The sequence below is a fragment of the Drosophila arizonae genome, chromosome X, assembly GCF_054131065.1.
Source record: "Drosophila arizonae isolate 15081-1271.41 chromosome X, UAZ_ARI_1.0, whole genome shotgun sequence".
Taxonomy (NCBI): Eukaryota; Metazoa; Arthropoda; class Insecta; order Diptera; family Drosophilidae; genus Drosophila; species Drosophila arizonae.
Window position 1 is genome coordinate 2,871,671 of NC_142927.1, and position 27,534 is coordinate 2,899,204.

A 27,534-nucleotide genomic window follows, 5' to 3' on the forward strand; every position below is an offset into this window, starting at 1 on the left:
AGGGAAATCCGAGATAAGCTAGACAATATACATATATGAGAAGTAAGTATACGAATAGGTCTCAGTTGAGCTATCTTATTCATAGGTCCCAGTTCAGAATCAGAATCAGCAGCCTAGCAGGCTAGAACGCCTAGGAAACAGGCTTAGTAAGGAGGCTGATGAGTAGTTTGGAGCCGAGTAGAAGTCCGATCGGACTTGTCTTCCGTTCGATGACTTGTGTGGACGAGAGTAAAACATAATTTGATTATAAGGAATCTGACAAACTAGCAACTGGACCAAGGCTTGCCCAACTGAAAGTCGAGGAAGTAGTACAACCGGATGATTAGACGTCCTTCAGTAGATAATGAGTAGACAAATGAAGAGACTAAAAGAGCCGGACTAGCTGAGTAGCACTGGGGAGTAGGAGACTAGGGAAGTAGGAGACTAGGGGAGTAGGAGGCTAGGGGACTAGGAGACTAGGGGAGTAGGAGGCTAGGGGACTAGGAGACTAGGGGAGTAGGAGGCTAGGGGACTAGGAGACTAGGGGAGTAGGAGGCTAGGAGGCTAGGGGACTAGGAGGCTAGGGGACTAGGAGGCTAGGGGACTAGGAGACTAGGGGAGTAGGAGGCTAGGGGACTAGGAGACTAGGGGACTAGGAGACTAGGGGACGGGGGGACTAGGAGACTAGGAGACTAGGGGAGTAGGAGGCTAGGAGACTAGGAGACTAGGTGACTTGGAGGCTAGGGGACTAGGTGACTAGGAGACTAGGGGAGTAGGAGGCTAGGGGACTAGGTGACTAGGGGAGTAGGAGGCTAGGGGAGTAGGAGACTAGGGGACTAGGGGAGTAGGAGGCTAGGAGACTAGGATACTAGGAGACTAGGAGACTAGGATACTAAGAGACTAAGGAAGTAGGAGACTAGGGGACTAACTGACTAGGGAAGTAGGAGACTAGGGGACTAGGAAGTAATCGAGTAGAGGAGTCAAACAATAGTCAATCATCGATAGCCTGTAGATGGAGCGATCATGCCTCTCTCGAATGGGAGGTGCTGTACCGCTCCAGGCTGAAGTGCTAATGGGCTTAAGTGATATGTCATTCGGGCAGCAGCTAACCATGCCCTTGGCTTTATGGCTGAACGACAGATAGTAATGGCATATCGAGTCAATAATAAAATTTGCAATAAAAAGCCAAGGCGATCGGAATGGAGCTGAACTATTTGCGCGCGCGGTGCGTGGACTTATGCTAATGTGTGGCTGCTGCTGATGCTGCTGCTGTCGGGCAGGGAGACTGCCAGGCTCCCGGGCTCATAAACAACAACGAGCATAAATCTCAGTATGCCAGCCAGCCAGCAGCAGCAGCAGCAGCAGCAGCAGGAGCAGGCAGCAACAAAAGGCGAAGGAAAAAATACTGTGAGCAACAAGAAAAACGGGAATCTCGGCGCCGCGGTGTCGTCGTCGTTGTTCTCGCTTTGATTTATTTGCCAACGTGCACAACGCTGCGTATGCGTAATTTTTTGTGAAAGAAAGAGATGGAGAGGGAGAGAGTGTGTGAGTGAGAGTGAGCTGAAAGCTGGGAGATGGCAGGCTCATATCAATGACAGCAAGCGAGTCGACTTTACATTTAAAAGTAAATTATGCCACACATTCACATTCGCATTCACATTCGCATTCACATTCAGATTCAGATTCGTATTCGCATTGTTTATTTATTTGCGACTGAAGGTTTCTTTTTTATTTATATACATATATTTTTGTAGCTGTCAAAAAGGCAAAACACACACAGACAGACGTTGGACGGACGGACAAAGGGACGGCACCTATTTGCATAATTTTGCGAGCTTGAGCGGGAGCTGGGATAACAGAAACTAAAGCAACAACAAAGCCGGGGATAATCAGTTATAAAGCAGCTACAAATTTAAATATGCTTTCACATAAGCAATTTAATGTTTGCACGTGCCACAGAAGTCAATCGCTTGTTTATGCCAGAGCAAACAGAACTAGGCCAATACACACACACACACACACAGACACAGTAAATCGAGGGGGCCAAAACAGTCAAAGTTTTTTCCAGCTTTTCCCATTTCTTTATTCCAACTGAAACGAGGGCTTAAAGTTAAGTACACACATGTCTGCCATATTACATAGACACAGAGCGAGAGGGAAAGTAGGAGAGAGGGAGAGCGATAGGGCGAGTGTGTGATAGATTATGAGTGGAATTTGTTGAAATGTAAATAGATTAGCCCAACATTAATTGCGGACTATGGGAATTAGAATTTTGAAGAGCTTTGAGTTTGGAGCGCTGATAGATTCAAGCGAGAAGCGAATGGAAATCGAAGAGTTACTACATGGAGAGTGGAGTGGAATGGAGTATTCAGGTGAAGTGTATTAGGAATATCCTAAAAACGAAAATCTATTGAACAACTAATCCGACTACACTATCCCAGACTAAACTTGAACCTGCAGTCAGCTCTATGTTTTAGGCTTTCCACTCATTTGAAACTGCATAACATCTTCTTTTTGGACGCACTTGAGCTGCTTTTGCAGAGGGAGCAAATGGAGCTGTTTGACTGAGATTCAATATGCTAACATCTTAAATGTGAATCCCTGTCTTTGTTACTCATACCTATGCCCTTCTTTCGACTTGAGCGCTTAAGAATCACGCCAAGTTAACTCACATTTGATTTCGATAATTATCGATTTCACACAAGTTGACTTGTGCTTGGCATAGGAGAAGGTATAAAAGTCTTGAATGCCTCCAGGCAGATCTCAATTGAGGCAAGTCAAGATTGCACCAGATCAAGTAATATATATATGTGTATACATATATGTGTATGTCTTTTGCTGTCAGATATGTTTTTTGCTGCCTTTCACAAGCATTTTTGTTGTCCTGTTTCAGCTTACAAATTCCAACCTTCACACTTGACTTAAGCCATAGAAAAATGTGAAAAAAAAAACTAGAGAAAAGGGGGAAAGTGAAAAAGTTGCGAATATCTAGTAAGCGCCATCTATTCAAGCTTAAAAAAAGCGAATAAGAAGAAGAAGACTTCTGAGCAGCACCCACATCAAATGCGATATTTGTTGGCCAGTTTAAAGATCTCGACATGGAAATCTGACATTTTGATTTGCGGCACAAATCGCATTATATTTGCGATACATATACATAGAGAAGCATGTTAATGTGTGTGTGTGTGGGTCTATATGTGTTTGTCGTGCTTCTTCTTCTGCTGCTGCTACGCTCTCACTTAGCGCGAAGTGTGTGAGCCACGCAGCTTTTTATTTGCTCAAGTTGCTTTTGCGCGTTGTTTGTGTTTAATTATGGATAACTGTACATGTGTGTGTGTGTGTATGTGTGTGTGTTTACATATGTGCGTTGTGTTATTATACAAGGAGCTTACATAGCTATTCTCGTTATTGTATTGCTCTTTCTCTCGCATTCTCCCTTTTTCATTGTCTCCCTCTGTCTCTCTCTCTCTCTCTGTTAGCTACTTGTGTGCTCTGCTGGCCTTTTTGGCTTGTTTAACATTTGAAATTCATATTCAAACACACACATACACATACACATACACATACACACACGAACAAACTTGGGCAGCGCTGCGCTTGTCTTAGGGCCAACTTCCGTTTCCGGTTTGTAAACAAATGGCGCCAGCGAACGATTAATTATTGTTGATTTCGTTGCCTTTTGTCTATGCTGGTGGCAGGACACGTGCCGCCGTCAACGCCGCATGTCCCTAACACGCATTGCCACGCCCACGCCCAAACCCACGCCCATACTCACAGCCACACCGCCTGCTCCCCTTTTGGACCGGCTCGTCGCGTCGGTTTAATCCAAAAACTGGAAACACAAACAATTTCCTGCATTAGCACTGATAAATCGTTTGTTAAATATTTGAACTATTTTGGGTCGCGCCGCAGCGATTATGCATTACTTAATAATGTCATAGAGCTTATCGATTCATCGATAGTAAATATTATTAGAATTGTGATAGAATTGGAGAGGAAGAGGTGGGACTGTTGGATGCCTGGCTGTATCTTGAAGTTCATGTTTTTACAATTAATGATTCATTTATAGACAATTGCTTAGACTTATCGATAACAATCTGTTATCTATCTGTGTTGATGAAGGCAAGTATTGATAAGAATTGGCTAAAGTCTTTAGTCTATTATATTGGGTGGGATGGTCTGTTATCGATTTATCGATTACAAATCTGCGTCATGACTGCATCTGATTATCGTGCACTTGGTAATCGTTTTTAAAAAATCGAATGCAGCTATCAACATATCAATTTATCGACAGCATATATGAGCAGATTTACTAGGGAGCAACACACTTATTTAAGTCTACATTAGGGATGCAAAACAGTCGATAGTACTATCTATAGTATAGACGGTTTTCACAATCGATAGTTTTCAACATCAATCGTTTTACTGTCGATTGTTTTCACTATCGACTGTCAACAAAAATCGATGACCACCCTTTCGATAGTTTTGCATCCGTAGTCTACATTATATAGACTTGCTTCGAAGCGCCGCTAATTCCATTTCTCGGTATTCGATAACTCTGCTTAGCAATGACATCGAGTTGAACTTTCACTAATTGTCTAGGCAATTTATATGATATTTTCAAAATTAATTTGATTGCGTTTAGTTATAGGCCTATTATCCCAGCCCATTTGATTTATGCCAGCTCGATAACATTTCAGTACTATTGCCAGTTGTTATCGTTTGTTCATTAACTGTGCCAATGCTATAATTTGCTTTCAGAATTGTGCAGGCGTTAATTGTTATTATGCAAATTGTTATCGTTATTATTTGTGCAACAGCAATTACAATTTCAGTCTGAATCGCTTATCGTCTATCGATAAATTTTTAATTAGCGCTGCGGACAGGCGAATTAGCAGAGGCGAAGGTCATTTTAAGTAGCTTAATGCCTTTCTCTATTCGCATTGTTGCTCTGGCCTATCAATAAACCAATTTTCACACAATTGCTACACGCTTCTCTGCGTCTGAGTGTGTGCGTGTGTGTGTGTGTGTGTGTGTGAGTGTCTGCCTCTGTGTGTATCAGAAACCACAACGTGGCACTTTTTTGGCAAGTTAATGTGTTATACTTAGGTGCTTCGCACACGTGCGCACATACACACACACACACACACACACACATTTACACAAGTGCGGGTCGTAATTAATGATTGAGCGCACATACACACAGGCACACATGCATACGCACACGCACTTCCTCTCACACTCACACACACACACACACACACAGACACTCGCCCACCCAGTCAAACTTTTGCCTAACAAGCGCCTGCCCTGAAAAGTATGCTACAATTTGCGTTGCGGGCAACAAATATGCTGCTCATTATTTTTAGAGCTACGCACATCCCACACACCAACACACACACACACACACACACACACACATAGGTACGCACACCACACGCATATAAATTATGTTTGGGCTTCATTATGCCAACTGCTTTTATGATCCAGGCCCAGGAGTGTGAGCGCGTGTGTATGCGCATGTGAGTGTGTATGAGTGTGTGTGAGTATGTGTGTGTGTGTGAGTGCATGTGTGGGTGTATATGAGTTTGGCATATTTCGGCAGACTCCGCATTAAAAATCAATTCACAAACTTTGCACGTAGCTTCAAGTGAAGTGTGTGCCATGTGTGTGTGTGTGTGTGTGCGTGTGTGTGTGTGTGTCAAGTGTATGTTGTGTATGCAACAGCAACAGCTTTTTATGCGGCTTTGATGAAGCAATCGCTGCTGTTGCTGCTGAATGGTTAATATAATAAAATTAATAAAAGCACTCCCTCTGCCCTCTCTTTCACTCTCACTCATGCCGTCTCTTTCTGATTCTCATTAAAGGCAGTTAGTCAACATGGAATGACCCAAGCTGCTTCTGCTGGAACACACACGTGGTCGGAAGATGCTGCAACAGCCAACAACAACAGCAGCAGCAGCGACGCCAACAGCAACAGCAACAACTGAAGCAGCAGCAGCAGCAGCAACAATTGCTGCAACAGCTGCAACTGGCAATGGGCAGCGACGTCGCGTGGCAGCTAGCGACAGCTGCGGCACTCACAATAAAAGCAACAACAACAAACTAAAGTCACAGCCAATGCATTCCAACGAGGAGCCGCCCACGTCGGTGATCGTCGACGGCGGCAACCAGCAGCAGCAGCAGAAGCTGCGACGCAGCGCCAGCGCAAGCGGTAGCAGCGGGCAGCAGCAGCGACTGCGCAAGACGAGCTCATGCAGTGCCAGTGCCAGTGGCAAGGCCACGCCCACGCCGCACACGCGCCGCCCACACAGACAGCATTCGAATGCCTCCGACTCGATGCAAAAGCAACAGCAGCAGCAGCAGCAACAGCAGCAGAAGCAACAGGAGCAATCGCATCGCTATCAGCCAGCTGGACGCGCTGGCAGCAAGGAACGCACTGAGGCGGCGCGTAGGCGTGGCACACGCCGCCACAGCGGCGCCTCGACGCTGAGCGAGGCAACAGCTGGCGCCGTCCAGCGTCGCACGCGCGACACCGGCCGAGACTCGGCCGGCAGCTCCTCGACGGCGTCCAGCTGCAACGGCAGCTGCAGCTCCGACGATGGCGACTCGACGCACTCGTCCTCCTCCTCGTCCAGCTCGTCGGGCGAGCCGAATCTGCCCTACCCAGGCTTCCCGGAGATTGCCATGAAGGCGCTCACACAGTACACGCGACCGCGCAACTGGTGCCTGATGCTCATCACCAATCCATATCCTTTTTAAACAAAACACATGTGCCGCAGACAGCAAGGGCTGTCCTTGCATCGGCCACATACATACATACATCTGTATGTGTGTGCAAGGGTATATATAGTATATGTGGGTAAATATAGGTATATCGCTGCTGCGGCCTATTGATTTTTAGTGTCTGCTCGTGCCCGCTGGGAAGCTACGTACTCGAAGGTACATCTGAAAGTGAAGCGGGCGCTCAGGACCGACTAGACGATACCCTGAAGGTGAGAGAAAAGCTGAAGGAGCGATAGGCTGAAGTGTCTATATACCAAATTTGATGGGGCTAAGTCCTGAGTTTCGGGATGCACTTCACATTGTAATTCCATTTGATATAGCGAATCTATATGAAAATTCAAGTATCCTGCTCTTATACTTCCAGAGATCACAGAGTTTATATAGGCGTAAAAATAAACGGATAAGTAGAAGAAAGGTGGACAAATGTAAGAAAAGAAAGAAAGATGAAGGGCGGATAAAGCAAAGATAAGACGAATGAGCAGGCGTAAGAATACAGAAACGGTCGAACGAACGGACAGACGGATAATTAGATGGATATTCCGGCTGATAGTCATCGGATAAGATAGATGAATAGTTAGATAGATAGTTCGACGGATAGTCTGAGGGATAAGCAGACAGACAGATGCGGTTATGGACAAACAGCTTAAAGAGAGAGAGAGAGAGAGAGAGAGAGAGAGAGAGAAAGATAAAGATAGAGAGGAAAAGAGATAGACAGCGATATATATATAGAGAGAGAGAACATTTTATTGACTCTATATAGATCCCACTTAAATGTCAAGAAATCCCGTATAAACAGCTTAACCAATATGTCTATAATTTGATTTACCTTTTACGCTTTCCGCTAGGTCTCAATGTCAAATTGGATGTTTATAGAGCATGCATATTATAAATACCGTCGAGAGTCTGTGTACCAAATTGCATTACTTGGGAGACCTTGATTACCAATATCAATATACACCCCATGCAATTAAATACCCTTTACATATTTATAAGTTAACCTTGATATGTTCGCCCTGCACACTCTGAACTGGATGGGGTGGCTTGGCATAGCATGCAGAGCTCTACCGAAGATGGCCCACTTTGTCTGTTCATCCAACTATCCACATTCTCAGTTACAGGGTATTCACTGCCTGTGGGCCCTGAAATATTTGCGTTTTATTTATTCATTTTTTTCGTACTTGCTTGCCTGTTGCAAAATATATGCCTACATATGCACACACACACTAACACGTGTTTGTGTGTGTGTGTGTGTGTGTATCGCATAAATAACATATATCGGCGTAGCGGAAGACGCTGCCCGAGTTGCCAATCGCCATTTGCAGTCGCTGCTTCCTGTTCTGACATTTCTGTCCTTGTTTTCGTTTTCCTTCCTTTTTTTTTTGCTCTCTTCTTTTTTTGCGCCTTGTCATTTGCAGTGTCCTTCTCCGTCATCTTCTTCTTCGCCCTGGCTGATGTTGCTGTTGTAGTCGCTAGGGGATAATGTGCGGCAATCAGTGCCCCGCCCCCCGCTCCGCCCTGCGCTCTGCTCGTGACAGGCAGCGCACTATGGGTCAAACGCCCGATTTTTTGGAATTAATTAATAACTTTTGAATCAGTAAAGATAGTTCAATTTGTTTTTTTTGCATTTGACTTTTGTTTGCCACATGCATTTGTGATGAAAAAATGGGCGTGATATCGCCCCTCTTTCATATTATTAGATGTCCCAACTTTTTAGCTTTTTAAGTAATTTACACCAAATTCACATATTAGATGTGTTTTCATGTTTCAAAGACCCTGTAAAAAAATTATCAAAATCGGTTAACTATATCATATAGTTTTTATATGTAGAAGTTGAGAAAAATCTTTTTCAAGGAATAAAAGGTTATATTTTATGATTTTAAGCACAAATAACATTAAAATATATCTCTTTTATTGTTAATCAGCGTATTCTTCATTATCTGAAGCTAGCATGCCATAAACCTCAAAATTTGAAGTGTCCTGCCTTTCGAACAGGCTTATTTCCTCTTCCTCACCTGCGACGAGGTTAGTTGCTGAAAAATGAAATTGCGTAAAAAGTGCGCAAAAGTGCACGTTGAACTTATAGGTCATAGCTCGGAATTGAATATTTTATAATATGGGCGTAAATTCATCGCTACAAAATGCTACAAACACAAGTTTTCTCTTATCAAAGACAACATTTTTTTTTTAATGATGTCAAAAGCAGCTTTTTGACTTACTCAAAACTTCACATCACATAAAGATTTTGGACAATACAAACACGTAAAAACAAAGAACAAGCCCGATTCTATATTTTCCACCACAAATTTTGATCTAATTGCCATTAGTTTTATTTCAATTGGCGATTGAAATTCATATAAAGTTTTTACAAAACTGATAATGTGCGTGTCATGCATAACAGCTCGGTTTAACAGCAGTTTTGTTAGCAGATCGCGCCTCTGTTAAAATTCTGAGTATGTAACATTTACATATAGCGTATTCCTAATGGATTCGCATTAAAATTTTGTACATTTTTTCAACTTGAAAATAAGACTTTTTTCCAAAAAATCGGGCGTTTGACCCATAGTGCAGCGCCAGCTCGCCTCTGGCATGTGCATGAAAAATCGCTTTGCATACTTTTGGGCGCACTTCACATTTAATTTAACCTGAAATTAAAATTGACTGACGTTGATATTTAAGATGAACACATTTCATACATTAAAACCAACTCAGCCCACATAGTCAACAGATGCTGTGCCATTAAGTGCTTTCTTATGCAGCCAGCTGTCCTTCAGGACCGCAAGAACTAACCGAGTGGGGCATAGCAGCCGAAGGATAAATTAAATTCAATTACACTCTAGTCGACTGCGTGGCACTCGTAGACACTCATCATGCAGCATCATGCTAAGATTTTTCCTATTTGCATGCATATCCATATACGTAATTCGGGCAAATAATGCGACTCTTCCTTCTTCGGTTCTAGAATCTCCAGTCTTAAAGCATAACTTAGATAGTATCAGAAATAGTGAAAGCTGGAGTTTGTAATATGTTCAAACTGTCTTAATCCATTCATCACAGAAGTCAAGCTGCTAACGTGTGATCATCGAGCTAACCTCACTTTTCGATTATCGATAATGTCTAAATGAGGCGAGTTATCGACCAATAAATTGTGTAGGATAATGTTTACTCAAGATTTCAAGTCGAGAGCTTTGAAGGCTAACGGACGGATGCCTGTATTGACTTAGATAAATATCCACATTCTTTTGAATCTTTCAGACATACGCTCAATAGAAATGTATCATTCAATGTAACGTTCAATAGACTTAGAAGCCTCTTTTGGACCAAGTGATATTTAATTAAAATAGATCTACACAAGAAGAGATCGAATTTTAAATGATATGCAAAGTGAAAGATGTGCGTGATTCAGTTTTGGCTGAACCAAAGCTTTCTCAAGAAGTTCCAGATTCCCGCTCGAAACTTCAGCCAAAACTCAATTGAGTTTCTACAGAGCTTCAAGTCTCAGTTGCTGTTCGTTTTCTCGGTTCGGGAAATCCTAATGGAAATCCCTTCCTGCATAACTATTGCAGCTGGGTTGGTTCGTAGAAAAGCCTAATTCTAATTGGATGTAGTGTTAGGACATGCATAAATAATCAACTCCTTTCTAAAGACTTGCTTCAACTTCTCTATGTTGGGTATTTGAGAGGAAAACTGTTTTTGGTTTTGCAGTCGGCGGCAACTGTCGGTTGCCACAAATAGATTTTGAGTTGAAACTATTTATTGCATTTGCCCATTTTCCGAGTTTTCCGGACATCTTTGTGGCATCTCAATTGCTATTTCCTGTCACTTTCCGTTGTTGCTGCTGCCCAGATTCCTAAGCGACACACACACAGACAGGCAGACAGACAAAGAGAGAGTGTGAGGGAGAGAGAGAGAGAGAGAGAGTGGGGGGGGGGGGAACTAGTCTGTGCCAATTACCAGCTGCCAGCTGCATTGCTCAGCCAGCTACAATAACACGATAATCGCACCCTTGGCGCCCCTTAGCTAACCCCTTTGATAAGCTTCCCTTTCGCTTGGCCTGCCCCACTTAATTGTTGGCTATAAATTTTGATTTTGTCATTGTTCAGCTGTCCCTTGGGCGATATCTTGAGAGTTTCGCAAAGTTTTTCCTGCTAGCCATAGCTGCTGCAGCTGCTTGCCGTCCCTTATCAATTATTGTTGATCGGATTGCAACGTTTTGTTGCAGCCAGCGCGGCGTCTCGATTCAATTGGCATTCCTCATATTCAATTTCATAACTGCATTAAGTGCGACCCCTAAACTAATTCCGAGTTGAAAACTTTACTGGTTCGCCTCGTCTACGTGGCGCTGCTCAATGCCAGAGAGTGAACGATGGATGTGGATGAAGGGGCAGAGCGAAGCGGAATGTGCGAGGTCAACTGCGACATTTGCCAAAAAGTGTTAACGCCGCCTTCAAGTCGCCAGCTGCGATACGGCTGTGTCTCCTCGTATCTCCATGTCTCATTGTCTAATTTGACGGCTTCCTTGTCTACCTGTGCCTTTGTTTTCCCGTTGGACTATCTTTCTCATATCTCACATCTCACATTTCATATATCTTTTATCTCATATCTCCTATTTCATATCTCATATTTCATATCTCACATATCACATATTTCATATCTCATATCACATATCTCATGTCTCATATCTCATATTTCATATATCTTTTACCTCATATCTCCTATTTCATATTTCATATCTCACACCTCATATCTCATATTACATATTTCATATCTCATATCTTTTACCTCATATCTCCTATTTCATATTTCATATCTCATATCGTTTACCTCATATCTCATATCACATATTTCATATCTCATATCACATATCTCATGTCTCATATCTCATATTTCAAATATCCTTTACCTCATATCTCCTATTTCATATTTCATATCTCACATCTCATATCTCATATTACATATTTCATATCTCACATCTCATATCTCATATTACATATTTCATATTTCATATTTCATATTTCATATTTCATATTTCATATCTCATATCTTTTACCTCTTATCTCACATATTTCATATCTCATATCACATATCTCATGTCTCATTTTTCATATTTCATATCTCATATTTTATATCTCATGTCTCATATCTCACATCACACATCTCATGTCTCATATCTCATATCTCATATCCCATATCCCACATCACATATCCCTTATCTCATATTTCATGTCTCACATCTCATAACACTCTTCTTCACTCTCTTTCTCTCTCGCTGCATCATTTAAGCAAGCCAGAACAGCTTTCAGAAATCAGAGAATTGCCCTATATTGAAGCAGGCAGGAGACATGGGGGGAGCGTAGTGTACACATCATTAGCATGCGAGCAAAGTAATGCGATATCCACGCCCACAACTAATTATGGCATCTACTTAATAGCAATGAATCGCAGCGCAATCTCATTAGCCATGCGCCCCGCTGCCTTCAGCAGGACGCCGCTGTCGCCCAAGCGCCGCTTTGACCTCGCTGATTGCCAAGTGCTTGAGATTACATTACATGCCTTCATCGGTAGCTCCGATTGCAGCTGCCATTCGAATCGGCGACAACAGGTGGCCGGGCGGTGGCCGGGCGGTGGCACGGGGTGTGGATCAGTGGCTCGGCGGCTCACCTCTCGGCATGCCAATTATTTCTGATTTCCAGAGCACAAGAGCGTAAATTGATATTAATTAGTTTAAGTACAGAGCAGCTACTGAAACCGATATCAGCTTAATTAGGCGCCCACCGATAGGCATCTATCAAAATGCATGTGAGCTCCGCTCTATCTAAACTCAGGGAAGCTAAGCTGAAGTCAAGGTTCAGTTTCTGTGGCATTCAAATTGTGAACCACGTACTTAATATGCCTAATCGATAAGTATCGATAAGAAGTCAAAGCAAAATGCATATGAGTAAGAATGAGGTGGAGGCGGAGACTGAGGTTGAGGCTGAGGTTGAGGCTGAGGCTGAGGCTAAGGCTGAGGCTGAGGCTGAGACTGACACTGGGACTAAGACTAAGACTAAGACTAAGACTAAGACTAAGACTCAAACTGAGACTGAGACTGAGACTGAGACTGAGACTGAAACTGAGACTGAGACTGAGACTGAGACTGAGACTGAGACTGAGACTGAGACTGAGACTGAGACTGAGACTGAGACTGAAACTGAAACTGAAACTGAAACTGAGAGAAGGAGAACGAGAACGAGAACGAGAACGAGAGGACTAAGACTGAGAAGAAAAAGGAGAAGGAGAAAAAGAAGGAGAAAGAGAACGAGAAAGAGAAGAAGAAGGACAAAGAGAGCGAGAGGACTGAGGCTGAGACGAGAGGAGAGAATAAGCAGCATAACTACAATCCTTATTGGAGCTCGTTCCCAACAGATTAGATTTTGCCTTAAGCTCCTCCTCAATAGATATCACCTACACAGCAGCCAAAAACCATTGCAAGCTTCACACCTGTGCCCAATTATCACCTGCGAATAAGCCACACAAATTGCCAGCACATTTGCATTCAAATGAAGGCGCGCTCCCTGCCACTCTCATTCTCCTTCTCTCTCCCCTCGCTCTCTTTCTGTCCCTGCCATTCTCTCTGCCTTTCTCTACACTTTTTTTATAACCAAATTTCAATTGAATTGGCAAGTTTTTGTGCGGTCTGCCTGTGCCGCGTTGCCAATTATTGCTGGTTTCGCTTTGCCCACACGTTCAGCTCAATGGCCACGCCCACGTGCCCACACTCGAGACTTTACATTCTCTTTGATTCTTTACCTTTTCGACTCCTTTCATTTGATTTGTTTGTATTTTTTTTAACAGTCTGTTCTGGTTCTGCTGCTGCTGCTGCTTCTTCTTCTTCTTCTTCTGCTCGCTGTATTCACAAATTATTCGTGTCCACTCGACTGCAGCGGCTCGACGTTCGACTTTTTTGTTTGGCCGTCTTTTAATTTGTTGCGATTTTTGTACGCTCGCATGCACACACACACATAGAGAGAGGGAGGTTTGTGTGTGGGGGGTGTTGTTGGGGCCATTTTTGTTGGCCCACTTTACGCTCGACTTAATTTGTTTACTGTTGGTTTGGTGGCCTTTGCCAGCGTCGACGCTGCGCGCCAAATCAAAAATAATGGCAGCTCATGGACCCCGCCCCACCTCCACTCGCACATGCAGCCCCTCTCCAGGGGGAGAGAGACAGCGAGCGAGCGAGAGAGAGAGAGATGCCACGCTGTGTCGCATATTTGCGCTGCTGCAATATTTATACAACGTTCCAGCCTCTCGCTCGCCCACTGACACGCCTCGTTCCGCCCAAAACTTTCACTCACTCACACACACACACACACACACACACACACACACAGGCTGACCTTTTCTCTGTCAGTGTATGTGTGTGTGTGCGCTTTACACATTGGTTTTATGACACTGGCTCGACCTGACCTGCATATGCCATCCATTTAGCCCGCTCGCAGCGCTCCTAATGAATTGCAAGGACCCCAAAGCGATTGTCCTTTTATTTGTTTATATGTATATGCACATTGTTGTTGCTGCTGTTGCTCCTTTTGTGTTCCGTTTTTATCTTTAATTGTGCGTTAATAGCGTAAACATTTTGTGCATTGTATTTCGCTGGCTCGTAATTGCGCGCGGTCATAATAAAACTGGCAGCGTGAGAGGGGGGAAGAGGCAGCGGAAGTGGGAGCGGGAGCGGAAGAGGGAGAGACAAGCACACTGAAATGAGTCCTTGGCGCGCATTTGGCATGCATTAAGCGCCCCATTGAAATCCTTTCATCGCCGTCCTTGGCTTTGTGTATTGAAAACCCGCGAAACGCAGCCGATTTCGCATGTTTGGCCAGACTGCGGGCTATTTGCTGTCGTCGACAGTGCAGAGAGAAGCAACTGCAATATGTTGCTCCGATATTTACATATTTACTTATCACTATGCTTCTCTTGCACCTACATTCGTCTACTCCACCTGCTTTTATATATTTCAATTGGGTTTACCTTTCAGTCGTTTGAATTTAACTTCGGATTCTGCATCTCAGCTCGCTTCTTTCTGATATCAGGAGAGCTTCTTTACTCTCTCACTCTCTCTCTCTTTCTCTCTCGATCGATTTCTCTCTCTCTCTCTCTTTCCCTTTCGGTTATGTTCTTTTTCTAGACCTCGCACTTCTTTTCCTAGTGCCACAATTTCTCTCTTGTTTGTTCCTCCTTCTTCTATTCTCTTTTCGTCTCGCTTCTCGCTCCGTCAATACTACTCATTATGTAGATCTCTTGTTTCAATTACTAATTCTATATTTCCTCTTCAAGTCTTACACCTGAAATCTCAACTCAACTACATCAGAGAAACCGTTAAGCTTCTCTCTTCGTTTGCTCACCAATTTTAACTACATTCCTTTAGCCCTTGTCTTATATAGTTTATGTGAGTTGGCCTAGAAATTCGGACTACGGCTTTTACGAAAAGTACACGATTCGTTGCCTCAAGTTTCTCGCTTCAGTCGAAAGTTTATTTTATTATTAGTTCTCATCCATGTCGCCTCTATTCCAATCCTCAAGCTGTTCTCTGTCTGTGCTCTTCATTTCATTAATACTCAGATTGAGCTTATCTCTCTCCCTCTCTCTCTCTCTCTCTCTCTCTCTTGCTCTTGTTCACTTATTACGCTTCTCCCTGACAGTCACATAGCAGTCCTAATCCAACTATTTCTTGTGCTGTTTCTGCTTCGCTTCTCCATAAGCTCTAATGCAACTGCAACATGCTGCGCTTCTTGTTCTGCTTCTTGCTTCAGCTCCAGTTGAACTGAGTGCGCAGCCATCCATCAGGCCATGGATGCTAATGCCAATGTTTTCATGGTCGTAAGCTTTGGTTATATTAACAGCCATTTGGCTCTGAAGCAGACTTCAGATTCTGATGGAGTGAGCTGCTCACATCGGGCCGAGACTGGCCCGGACCCGGCGCTGCTCTGGCTAATATGCTGGCTAAAAGGCTTACAGAAGTTTTTGCAACATTGCATTACAATGCCGCTGGCTGGCTGACTGAATGCTGCCCGAGATGAATGAATGACTGACTGAGTGACTGTCATCAATTTGTGCCATTTCTTTCTACCACAAAGCACACACAAAGCGGGCGACAGAGTGCGAGCGAGAGGCGCAGGAGTTGTTGCAAGCATAAGCAGCAACGGCAGCACGTCGAGTACAAAATGCAGCCAAGTTGACAAGCACTTGAGCGCGCATTAGAGGCGATAGTAAACAGCTATCTGGCATCCTTGTGCCTCGTGCCTCGTGCCTCATGGCTGCTGGCTTTGCGTGGCATGCCATAAAAACCGAGGCAGCGGACAGAGGGCTGGGGGCTGAAGCGGGCACGATTGGGCGCTCGACATGTCTTGCTTAAATCAGCACACAAAAGCAGTCAACAGGCAGGCAATCGCTATGCAAACTAATCTCTCGATGCTCTGTCTTTAACTAAAGAACTTGTCAAGAAAGTTGGAGTCGCATGGAGGATATACTTAGAATCAGATCTAGCAGGTGCTATTTGGGGCTTCTACAAAACTTGACTAGGTGGTATTATTTAGCCATAAACTAATCGATACCTATCGATTAATGTAACTTTAGTTAATATTACTTAGACAAGAGTCAAGTTTCTCCAAGCGTATCGAATTGATTGTTATCGATTAATATCGACTAGTGATATCGTCGCTCTCAGCTTATAGAAATATGTCTAGCTGTTATGTAGTCTCTATGCATACGAAATGCGCCGTCTGTGTCTTGCTTTGCTTCCTTCATGTTTCTCATGGTGTTCTCATCCTTTCAATTTGACTTTCGTTTTCTTCTCTCTTTGGCTTTCGCTTAGCTTCTCTCTTTCCTCATAGTTCTCTCCCTGATTTCAGTTTATCAATTTGTTTTAATGATTTCTCTCTTTGGCTTTTCTTGATAAGGCTTCTATAATACTCCGCCCTTTTTCTAACCCTGAAGACTCTCTGAGTTATTTTATCTCACTTTCTTCTGGTTTTTCGTTCTTCATGTCACTTACTTTGCCACCCCAAACTTCTCTCACTACTTTCTCCCTTCACCTATTCCAATGCTCTCTCAGTTTCTCGTTTCGCTCACTTATAAAAGGGCATTTGCTAGTCGGACTTGCTACGCTTTTAACAGGTTTATGCATGTTTCGTCTTCATCTTCTTCTTGCGGTATTTTCTTTGGAGTTTTGGTTTCCTTAACTATAGCTGACGATCTGTGTGACATGCACGTGGTTCGAGCGCATCTCGATTCTGGTTATCCTGTTGAACTGCATTACCCTGGGCATGTACCAGCCCTGTGTGGACGATACCTGCTTGAAGCCGCGCTGCAAAATATTGCAGGTGAGTAAATACATACGTATACATATGCGATACCTAAATACATATGTCTATGTGGAGGTAGGAGGTGGGAGGTGGGAGAGAGTGGAAGCCTTGAGCTGCCGACGCTGGCGTCACATTAACTGTCATTTATTTAAGCAATTTTTTGGCTCACTTCCTGTCTGCCTCGCTGATGACATCAAACAGGCACTTCGGCTCATTAGGCAGCCAACGCACACACCGTGGGGCTGGCGAGGGCGGGGCAGATGCGGGGAAATGCGAGCTGGTTCCTGGGGTTTTTCTTTTTTTTTTTTAGGGCAATTACAGAGCCACGGCTCTGGTATAGAAAATGTCACCCTGGGAGAGGAGGGGCGGGGGCGGCAGTTGGGGTGGAGCGTCGCCAACGTGCGAAAATGTTTGTAAATGATATGGAAGGCAGACATTTTTGGCCGCAGCCAAGTGTAAAGCGTGCGAAGGGCGACAAATTGGCAAAGCGGGCGGGGTCGGAAGGGGGCAGCGGGGCAGCGGGGCAACGAGGCCAGCCCAAAAGTGAGACCGAGATGGAGACGGAGATGAGGACCAAGCACGAGCCAGGACATAAGTGGCGCCCAAATTGCTGAGAATTGTTTGAGCAGTGCCAAAAAGACAGAGACGGCAAGAGAAGACACAGAGTGAGAAAGGGACAGCGCAATGCGATTAGAAGTCCAAATGGAATTGGAACTAAAGTTGAGACCGAAACTGAAACAGAAACTGGAACTGGAACAGCTCCTGCTGAGCTGCGTCGGTTCCTCAGTAGTTTTGGCTGTTTGCTCAAAATGTTATTATGGGGCGCAGGCGACGCAACGAGAGGGGCTGGGGTGGGCGTGGCACTTCATGCATGGTGTAGCAACACGTAGTGCTAGCCAAAGTGGACAACAGCTCATTTTGACAAGTGTCAACCACATTACGCTTTAGGCACTAAATGAGCCACACGCTCACTCCACTCATCTACCTCCTCCTTACTCCCTCTCTCTCTCGTATTCTCTAAATGCCTCAGCTTGTCACACTTCATTATCTCAGTTAGTTCAGATGCCAGCCAAAATCAACTTTGCAGTTAAGCTGAATCAAGCTAACTCAAGTTAACTCGGAAAAAGAGCTCGGGTGATGAGGTCAATTGGAGTAGGTGCATAGCTACAGAAGCGGGGCCGATTATGGAAAATGATATATTTGAGTTATGTAACAATCATGTCGGCTATGAGCCCAAGCAAAGTGTTGAAGAAGCGCAGGACTCTGAAGAAAGCGACGATCCCTCTTAAGGCTAGGCTCAGCTCTTACTAAGTCTTCATTATACAGATAGTCAGATGGATACACAAATATCAATAATATAGTAATCGGAATTAGAGAGGATGGCACTAGAGTCTATCGATACTTGGCTATAGTGCAATCGATACTCGATGGAAATGTCATTAGCAGAAAAGGTAGAAAATAGGAGAGTAAATGATAAATGATTCAAATGAAAACTGAAATAAGGAATTTCCCTATATGCATAGATACATAATGTATGTATATAGCGGCCTATAATAACCATATCTTATTCCATTCATTCATATATCACTCAAACAGATCTTCGATGACATCATCTTTGCCTTCTTCGCCCTGGAGATGACCATCAAAATGGTGGCCATGGGCATGTGCGGCAAGAACACCTATTTGGCCGACTCGTGGAATCGACTGGACTTCTTCATCGTGCTGGCCGGGCTGCTGGAGTACGTGATGCATGTGGAGAACCTGAACTTGACAGCGATACGCACGATCCGAGTGCTGCGGCCGCTGCGCGCCATCAATCGCATACCCAGTAAGTGCGCACTACCGTCGGGTAGTCACTCTCCACCCATTGAAGCACCACTCTCGTTGCAGGCATGCGAATTCTGGTGATGCTGCTGCTGGACACGCTGCCCATGCTGGGCAATGTGCTGCTGCTCTGCTTCTTCGTGTTCTTCATCTTCGGCATTATCGGCGTGCAGCTCTGGGAGGGCATCTTGCGGCAGCGCTGCACTCTGGAGCGACCCGAGGGCATGATCTATCCCATAACGTAAGCGAGTTTAACTGAAGACCCCATTTCCCCCGCTTGGGGACTTTTTGCTCTTTTTGATTTCACTTTTGATTTCATTTTGTGTGGGGTGGGGAACATTCGATTCGATCGACTCGATTCGACTCGATCGATTCGATTCCACGGACTGAGCTCAACTGAGCTGACGACGCGTTTGGGTCACATATGTCTGTCTCTGTCTCTCCGCAGGCGCCTTCAATGCATATATATATATAAGTACCTGAATATCGCTTTGATATATCATTTTCAGTTTGTTTTGATTCTCTTTACATATGTATATATATATATAGATCTTATATATATATATCTTTTTGATATGATTTTTGACTTTGATTTTTGATAACTGCTTAGCTCATTTCAGGCTCTCTCTCTCTCCCTCTCGCTCTTTCACTTGGTCTTTCTAACTCTACATTGCTCTCTCACTCATTTACCAACTCACTCGCTCTCGCTCTTTATTTCTCTCTCTCTCTCTGTCTCTCTCTCGCTGACTTTTTTTTGCTTTCTCTCTCGCTTTTTCTGGGCTGCCTGGCTGTTAATTCATGTGTTTTGTTTTTCTACTTTTTTGTTTCCTTGGCTTTTGCTTTTTTGATTTTTGGTAAATGCCACTGACAGCTTACAGCCACACAGCCACACCCACACCCGCCCACATACACGCACACACACACACGCACAGCGATTTGTGCTGTAAATTGTCCATTTGCATACAAAATGCTCAGAGCGTTCGTCAAATTTGACGTCTGGCAGCGCTGCTCATTTGAAGCAGTGTTGCAAAGCGCACGAGTAAAAGTGTTCAACACGCACGCACACAGACACTGTTGACTGGAGCCATCGACATAAGCATGCCAAATTTTAGTCTATTCTCAGCTTAAGTGGGCCCCGAGTGCTTGTAAATGCCTTGCAACGGCAGAAGGCGACCATGGAGGACGGTGGACGGAGGATGGAGGAGGGGATGGCAACATAGTTTGCGTTAAAGGCCAATAACTGAATATGGAAAACGCCAAACATAATGTCTCCCAGTGACCAGCCACTCCCATTCGCCCCATGCTATGCCCCAGGCTGTGCTTTGTGCTCAAGCTATGTTTGGAGCTGGAATTCAATTAGGGTAGAGCCAAAAGTGGAGAGATGCTCAGACCCACCACTGAACAAGCGATCAAGTGGGGCAGGTGTTGGAGTGAACCCCTAAACTGCCTGAAAGAGGCCGAAACTCAAGCGATCATGGCGGACGTTGACTGTGGGATAGCCACGCCTATTTGTAGAACTCTGATCAATTTGTTCATGGTTAAGCTAAATATGAATTCAAAATTAGCATAGAACCCCGTTTTGGGTTGTTTATTTAACATAGAAGAGTGACGATGAGGGAGACTCAATATGATAGATCTTCGACAATATCGCTTTACTAGGGTGACAGTTCATACATAGCTGAAAATAGGCCACGTAGAATATATGTATATACATACATACTTACGTATATAATATATCAACTCGATTTGCCATGCCCAACTTCAAATAGAGCTGTGAATAGCCATATGAAAATTATGTGGAGACAGTCTATAAGATAGATCTACTTCCTCAATCAATAATAAAATTGATTTTCAAAGCAAGGAACTACATCTAAATTGTAAGGAGAATACAAAAAAGTGACCATGGACTAAGAGTCTATATTATCAAATATATAAATATGTCCAAGGAAGAGCTTCAATATGATATACAGTAGACTCCGGTTAAAACGACGCCGCTTATAGCGTCTATACGGTAATAGCGACGAAAATTCAGGTCCGCAGCCAAACTTTTATGAGCAAACTTAACGACGGTCCCTTCAGTGTCGTTATAGCCGGACTCTACTGTATCTCTTTTCGCAAGTCACACAAAAAGCTGACCATGAAGAAAGATCAATATGATAAGAATTCTGGATCTAGCCTTGTAGAACAAATAATATGCATTAGTTCAAACTTACGCCAGAGTTTTTCTTTTCCCTTCTCAGAGAATGTCGATTGTCTTTTGGGCAGATTTCTGGTCACTTTGATATGATAGTGCCTGAGTAGCTGCCCAAAGGCATATGTCAACTCCATGGTCACTTTGGCCAAGCCCAAGCATGTAAATGGGGGCGGGGCTGTCTTTAGCAGGCGCCCCTTGGCTCTGACAGCTGGCAAAGATTTCAAACTTGGCAAACAATCATTTATCACTGGTCATGCTCCGTCTATGGCTGTCTCTCTCTCTCACACACACACATACTCACTCTCTCTCTCTCTTTCTCCGTGCAATGACGTCAGCAGCACACACACACACACACACTCGCAGCTGAACACCCAAATGTAGGCAGCATAAAGAATCGTTTGCTTTACTTCTTTGCTTTCGTTTGCCGTTCTTGTTTTTGTTATCGTTAATCGATTGTTTTTGCATGCAGCAACAAACTGTACCTGCGTGGCCGGAAAATAGGCCACACTTGCAGGTGTTAATTTGACGCCATTTTTCGCTGCCTCGCATAATTACTGTAAATGCAAATTGCCCATGGCCCACATGTGTATATACCTATATACCATACCATATATACACCCATATATATATATACAGGGCCATATATGTATATATCTATATAAATCCTCGTTTGCATTTTCATCATAATTTTTCATATATTTTTTGTGTTCACATGCAAATTTGGTCCACTCTTTTTCCTCATATTTATTTAAACGGACAGCACTTTCCGCAGCTTGTCGAATTGATATATGCTCAATTTATGCTTTTATGCTCGTTCACCACAGCAAATGGAAGCATATAGGCTTTATTTCCAATGAAACTGGCAATTCTCGTAGCCAAACAGGATTATCAAATATTATATCTAGTCTCTCGACTCATCTATACCGTTATCTCTACAGATTAGTTGAGGCTCAAATCTAATTGAGGTAGAGTTTTCCATTTGAGTACATTTTCTTCCTTCTTCCTTCAATATATTTGCATACACTTTCCTCGCTTATCACCAAATTCCTTCAGCCTGCTCACTGAGAACCCAAAAGTGTCTAATCATGCTGAAGGCTAACAGCTAAGCGACGAAATGTCTGCGCACTGAGGCCATGACAAAGGACTTTGTGTCGAAGTTCACGTTGCTTATTAATAATTGAGATGGAGTTTCATTTCATTTTCAAGTTTGCAAGTACTTTGACCTCTTTGGCAGGTGTTGGATCATTTTCAATTAAAGCGCAATACAAATTAAAGCCTTACACAGTTGAATTCTATAGATGCCTTAAACAACTGCCGAGATACCAATATAACAAGTAGCGTGAGCGAGTATTTTCAGGTCGGTTAAGCCCGACTGTAGAGCTTAAAATGTTTTTCTTTTTTTTTTTATTATTTTCGATAGCACTCAAGTTGTCTTTGGACCGTTTTGTAAATTTTTGTATCAAATAAAAAAAAAAAAAAATTTTTTTATGGCTGTCAATTTCAGTTGTTTTACTTTTCCTTAAATTGAGCCCAGGAATCGGCTTAAAGTATACACGTCTGACATAGCACAGAGTGCAGAGCTATTTCCGACTCTATTGTCCAAGATCACAGGCTGCTTCGCTCTGTAAAGCATAGAGCTAGATAGTTGATATATACAAAATTTGTTGCAAGTTGAATTATTCTCAGTTTTGCTTATTAAAAAGTTGAGCTTTTCGTTTTTGATTTGTGTATATACATATCTATATAGTTGTGTATCTATATAGTTATATTAAGTTTTGTTATTTTTGAAGTATTTTTATTCGTAATTTTTGTCTACATACCCAAGCTTTAATTGTAATATAGGTAGTACGACTAGTTGTATAAATTTATGTGAGAAACTTCTCCTAGCTGCAGCTCAGCTCAATATGAAAGTATTTTGAGAGTATAGGTTGGGTATCGCTGTTCCTAGGATATATTTGAATTGATTTACACACACCACTTGTATTATACATTCTACTCACATGCACACACACACATACACGCATACACGCTCACAGACATGTGTACAGTCACGTGCAAAAGCTACTACAAAAGCCATTCACAATGGGCAGGCGCGTTTACTGCATTCACACATATCTTCTTCTTATTCTACATTTTTGATGATGAGCAGACAACAGACCAAATAACAACAGCAACAACTACAACAACAACAACAACAACAATAAACAACAAACAAGAAAATGAGAACAAACATCAGAAATATTCCACACAAAAAATACCACATGTACACTGACCTATGTATATCTATATTTAAGTATATTTCAAAATTCTTTTCCTATCTTTTCTTTTCTTGATTTCAATTTCTTTTCCTTTTTTTCGTATTTTTCATAATTTTTTTATTTTCCTTTTTTATTTGAAACAAGTCGAAAAACGATAATATAAAAACAAAAATACAATAATTTAATTTAATTGGCACTGAGTAACTGGAAATGTATGTATACAACAAACAAAAAATACAAAAAAAAAAAAACTTAATTTTAATTCAAATTTAGTTTCAAAACCTTTTTCCAATTCTCTTCAATTATTGTTTATCGCATTTAGTTTCAAATAAGTTTTTCTTCATTTCCAATTAGTCAATCAAATAAAAATAACAAAAAATCATTATTAATACCAAAAAAAGATACTAAAACAAAAATCATACCGGGAACAAACTTTTTGTTTACAGGGGACTACCTGAAGTGTACAGAGTTCGAGTCCGTGTTAACTCGTAAGATAAAATGATTTATTTTCCCCCCTTTCTTAAAATGCCCTTAATACACTACAACAGCAACAACAACAACAACAAAAACAACACAGAATAATAACACCAACAAAATTACAATAAAATACCAAATTTTAAACAAATATTTACCAAATATATACCACACAAATACTAACTGAGTAAATTTGATTAACAACACAACAACACACACACTTACACACACACACACACACACACACACACACACACAGTATATAAGTACCCTAGTCGTCTAATATAGCTCGTGCTCTCTATTTCTCTAGTGTACTCTCTCTTTCTCTCTCTCTCTTTCCTTAACTAGCAATATATACTCTCTCTCTCTTTCTTCCTCTCTCCCTCTCTCTCTCTATACTAACCCTGACGCTAGCTAGCGCTCGCGCGCTGCCTGATCTCTCCCAGCGATAGTTCGTATATCGCAAGCACTAATCCTTATTCGTGCTACACGCTCTACCGCTAACACTCCCTTATTCTCTCTCTCTTTCACTCTCTACCTTTATTAGTCTTTCCTTTAGTTTTACCCCCTCAAATGCTAGATTCAATATATATGTTTTATATACCCTAACAACTCTCTGATACTGAATTTCTATAACTCTCTCTCTGTCTATCTCTGTCTCTGTCGTACACTCTCTTAGTAATATTTGCCGATATATACATACTAAAATACTTACTTAAATACTTTTAAACTTATGATACTTAAACCATATATAGACTATATAAACTAGAGCTTAACGAAAACATCTGCTCAATTAACCAATTGTCAAACACAACACTACTCCACTATTGGCCTCACACGTTATGCAACACTGTACAATGCAACGGAACTTACCGAAGCTGTGCGTCCGCAATAGCCACAAGAAGCTTGAAAGCCTGGAAGCATAAGTTACACTAGATATATCTACTAAAAGCACTCGAAACCGTGTGATCAGATAAGCTTGAAACAGACGAAGCTTGAAATTCAAACTAAGAAACATTGTATCATGTGCTTAAAGCTTCTCCCTTTGTCAATCAAGCGAATCATTTGCCAACTTAACTGTATACACACATGATATTAAGCTTCTCGCTTTTCTTTGAGTGTTTTGATCACTGCAAGCAGCTTGCGCTTCCTTAACTTATCACTTACCAAAGCTTTTTGCTGCTTGTCTTTAGGCTTCACGCTGCAAGCTTATCTATTCTGTGCAAGCTACTCTCTTGCATTTGCATTGATCGCCTTTTTTCGTCAAGCCTCTTACTGAGCTTTTCTTTTCGCGTCAAGCTGATTTTTTACTTTCGAGCTTGACACTACTCTCTAAGCTTCTCTGTTAACTCATCTGTTCTGTGAAGGCATTTGCTGCTCTCTGAGCTTCTCAAAAGAATTCCTAAACTTAAACCGGCCAAAGCTTCTTGCGGTCATCGGTCAACAGTCCTTACTGAAAGTATGTACACTCACATTCTAGCACCGACAGACACACACACACACACACACTTACACACATGCACACCTGCAGCAGATGCTACTATAGTCACTCGTAATGTGTTTTTGTAGCCAACTCTACGTGTGTGAACCCTGTGTCAATGTTGTAGTGAATATAACTCTCTCTCTCTCCTCCCCAGTTTCCCACTTTTATTTTGTTGTATGTGTATGTGTGAGTGTGTATATGTATTGATGTCCTTGTATTCGTTGTATTCGTACTCGTACTTACTTGTTAATGTTTTAGCAACAGTTTCTCACTCGAACTTAAACAAAACTATTTTATTTCGTTTCTTTGTGTTTCTAGACTTGATGTTAACAGTGTGTGCGTGTATATGAGAGTATCAGTGTGTGTGTATGTGTGTGTGCGAGCGTTTTTCTTTTATCTATTACTCTTTGATTTATGTTGAGTTTTCAGTTATGTTTTTCGTTTCGAATTGCCTTTGAAACCGAATCCGAATATGAAAAGCGATTTCCCTCGACTACGAAAAATGGGTAACAATTTTGTTCAAGCATATCAATTAGTCTCCACACACACACACACGCACACGCACACACATACACAGAGACACACACGCACACATTTTGTTAGTTTTTGTTTTAGAGCGTTTTCATAGCGTAGTCTTTGCGATAGTTTCTGTTTCTATTTCTGATTCTGTTGCGATTACAGCTGCAAAATGTTCGTTACATTTTCGTTACAATTTAGCTATATGCAATTATTTTCACTCAGACACATACACACAGACACACACACACGTACACAGTTGCACCCTAAAACTGATGCTATCTATGTTTTGTAAGCTCAACTCTTTTTACAGGAAAAACCATCAGTTTCTATTGCAAAGGTATTTAAAGCTGCCCGGCCCCAACTCTAGCTTAACATAACAAACCCACATTGTGGTGCTCCCCCCTCGCCACCTCTCCCCATCGCTAACGCGCCACCTCCCCAACAGAGCTCAAACACTCACACAGCTTGCCGCAAATGGCAGCTACAACAATAATCAAAATTAAAGTCGCATTACAAGCTATACGCACACACTCACACACACACACACACACCTGTGTCTCTCGCGCTCGCTCGCTCGCTCTATCAAAAAAGTTTAGCATACTTTTGCGCGCGAGAATTTTCGCATTTTTATTTCCATTTTTTTTCGCGTTGTTTCACACATTTTCACACACACACACATGCACAGGCCCACACACACGCACACACATGTACAATTACGTTGACATTTTTGTGTGTGCGCCGCGTCACGCCCCCTTCTGCGGTGGTGCAGCCTCTGCGCCCCCCTTGCCCATGCAGCCGCCGGTGCGTTTAATTTAAATTGCTTTGCCTTTACTTTTGCTGTTGCTTCCTTTGTTCTTATCGTCTTTTTAGCCGTTTTCTTTTCTTTTCTCTTCTTTTATTTTTCTTTAATTTTTGTTGAGCTTTACGTTTTAATTTTGTGGCTGCTTCTTTTGAGTGCGCACTTTTTGTGGTCTGCGGCTTAGTCGCAATTTTATGGTCTCTCAGACACGTTCTCTCTCGCATTCTCTCTCTCTCTCTCTAACTCTCTTTCACTCGACTTGTGCTGCTATTGTGCTTGTAGCCTGATGTGCTTGAGCTGTATTTACATTGTGCGTGCTTTGATCTTGCCAAAGCTTCAAACTTTTTTTGTTTTTCTTTCACTCTCTCTCTCTATCTCTATCTCTCTCTTACTTTCGCTTTGTTCTGGCTCTCACATGCAAGCTGAACGCCTCAAAGCTTTTTTATATTTATGCTGCGGGCCTCAGGCTTCGCCCCTTATTAAACTCACGCTTTTAAGCTTTAAAGCTTTGGGAATTTGCCACTATCACTATTTCCTTTTCTCTTTCTTAGAAAAGCTTGAGTGCTCCCAAGCTCTTAGCTTGGCTGGCTTGCTCTTTACACAACCTCGCTCTCTGTCTCTGTCTCACTCTCTCTCCCTGTAAAGCTTTTAAGAAGCAAAGCTTAGCTTTGCTTGTCATGCTTAAGGCTTCGCTCTCTCGCTCTTCACTAACTCGCTCACTCTATCTATCTCGCTTTTACGCACTCTTTCGCTCATTGTCTCACTTTCATTGTTATATTGGACTTTACATTGGATCTGCGTGCCTCTCACTCTGTCACCTTAGCTTGTTATCAATTGGCTCTGCTCGCGCTATCTCACACTCATTCTCTGTCTCACTCTAA

At 42.6% G+C, this 27,534-nt stretch overlaps 1 protein-coding gene across 15 annotated transcripts in view; it reads left to right on the plus strand.

Moving 5' to 3' along the window:
- The first annotated feature begins 5,819 nt into the window (after positions 1 to 5,819).
- Ca-alpha1T (Ca[2+]-channel protein alpha[[1]] subunit T) overlaps positions 5,820 to 27,534 on the plus strand; it is a 63,923-nt gene continuing 42,208 nt past the window's right edge. For 7 of the 15 annotated variants that reach the window (XM_089476041.1, XM_089476035.1, XM_089476039.1 and 4 more), the window contains exons 1-4: positions 5,820 to 6,727; positions 17,008 to 17,120; positions 18,699 to 18,930; positions 18,993 to 19,167. In XM_089476041.1, the coding sequence (XP_089332167.1) occupies positions 5,908 to 6,727; positions 17,008 to 17,120; positions 18,699 to 18,930; positions 18,993 to 19,167 (1,340 nt within the window). In that variant the 5' untranslated portion in view covers positions 5,820 to 5,907. Of the gene's footprint in view, positions 6,728 to 17,007; positions 17,121 to 18,698; positions 18,931 to 18,992; positions 19,168 to 23,824; positions 23,867 to 26,164; positions 26,192 to 27,534 lie in introns of all 15 variants that reach the window. The other 8 variants (XM_089476033.1, XM_089476034.1, XM_018016286.2 and 5 more) reach the window with 2 other exon arrangements.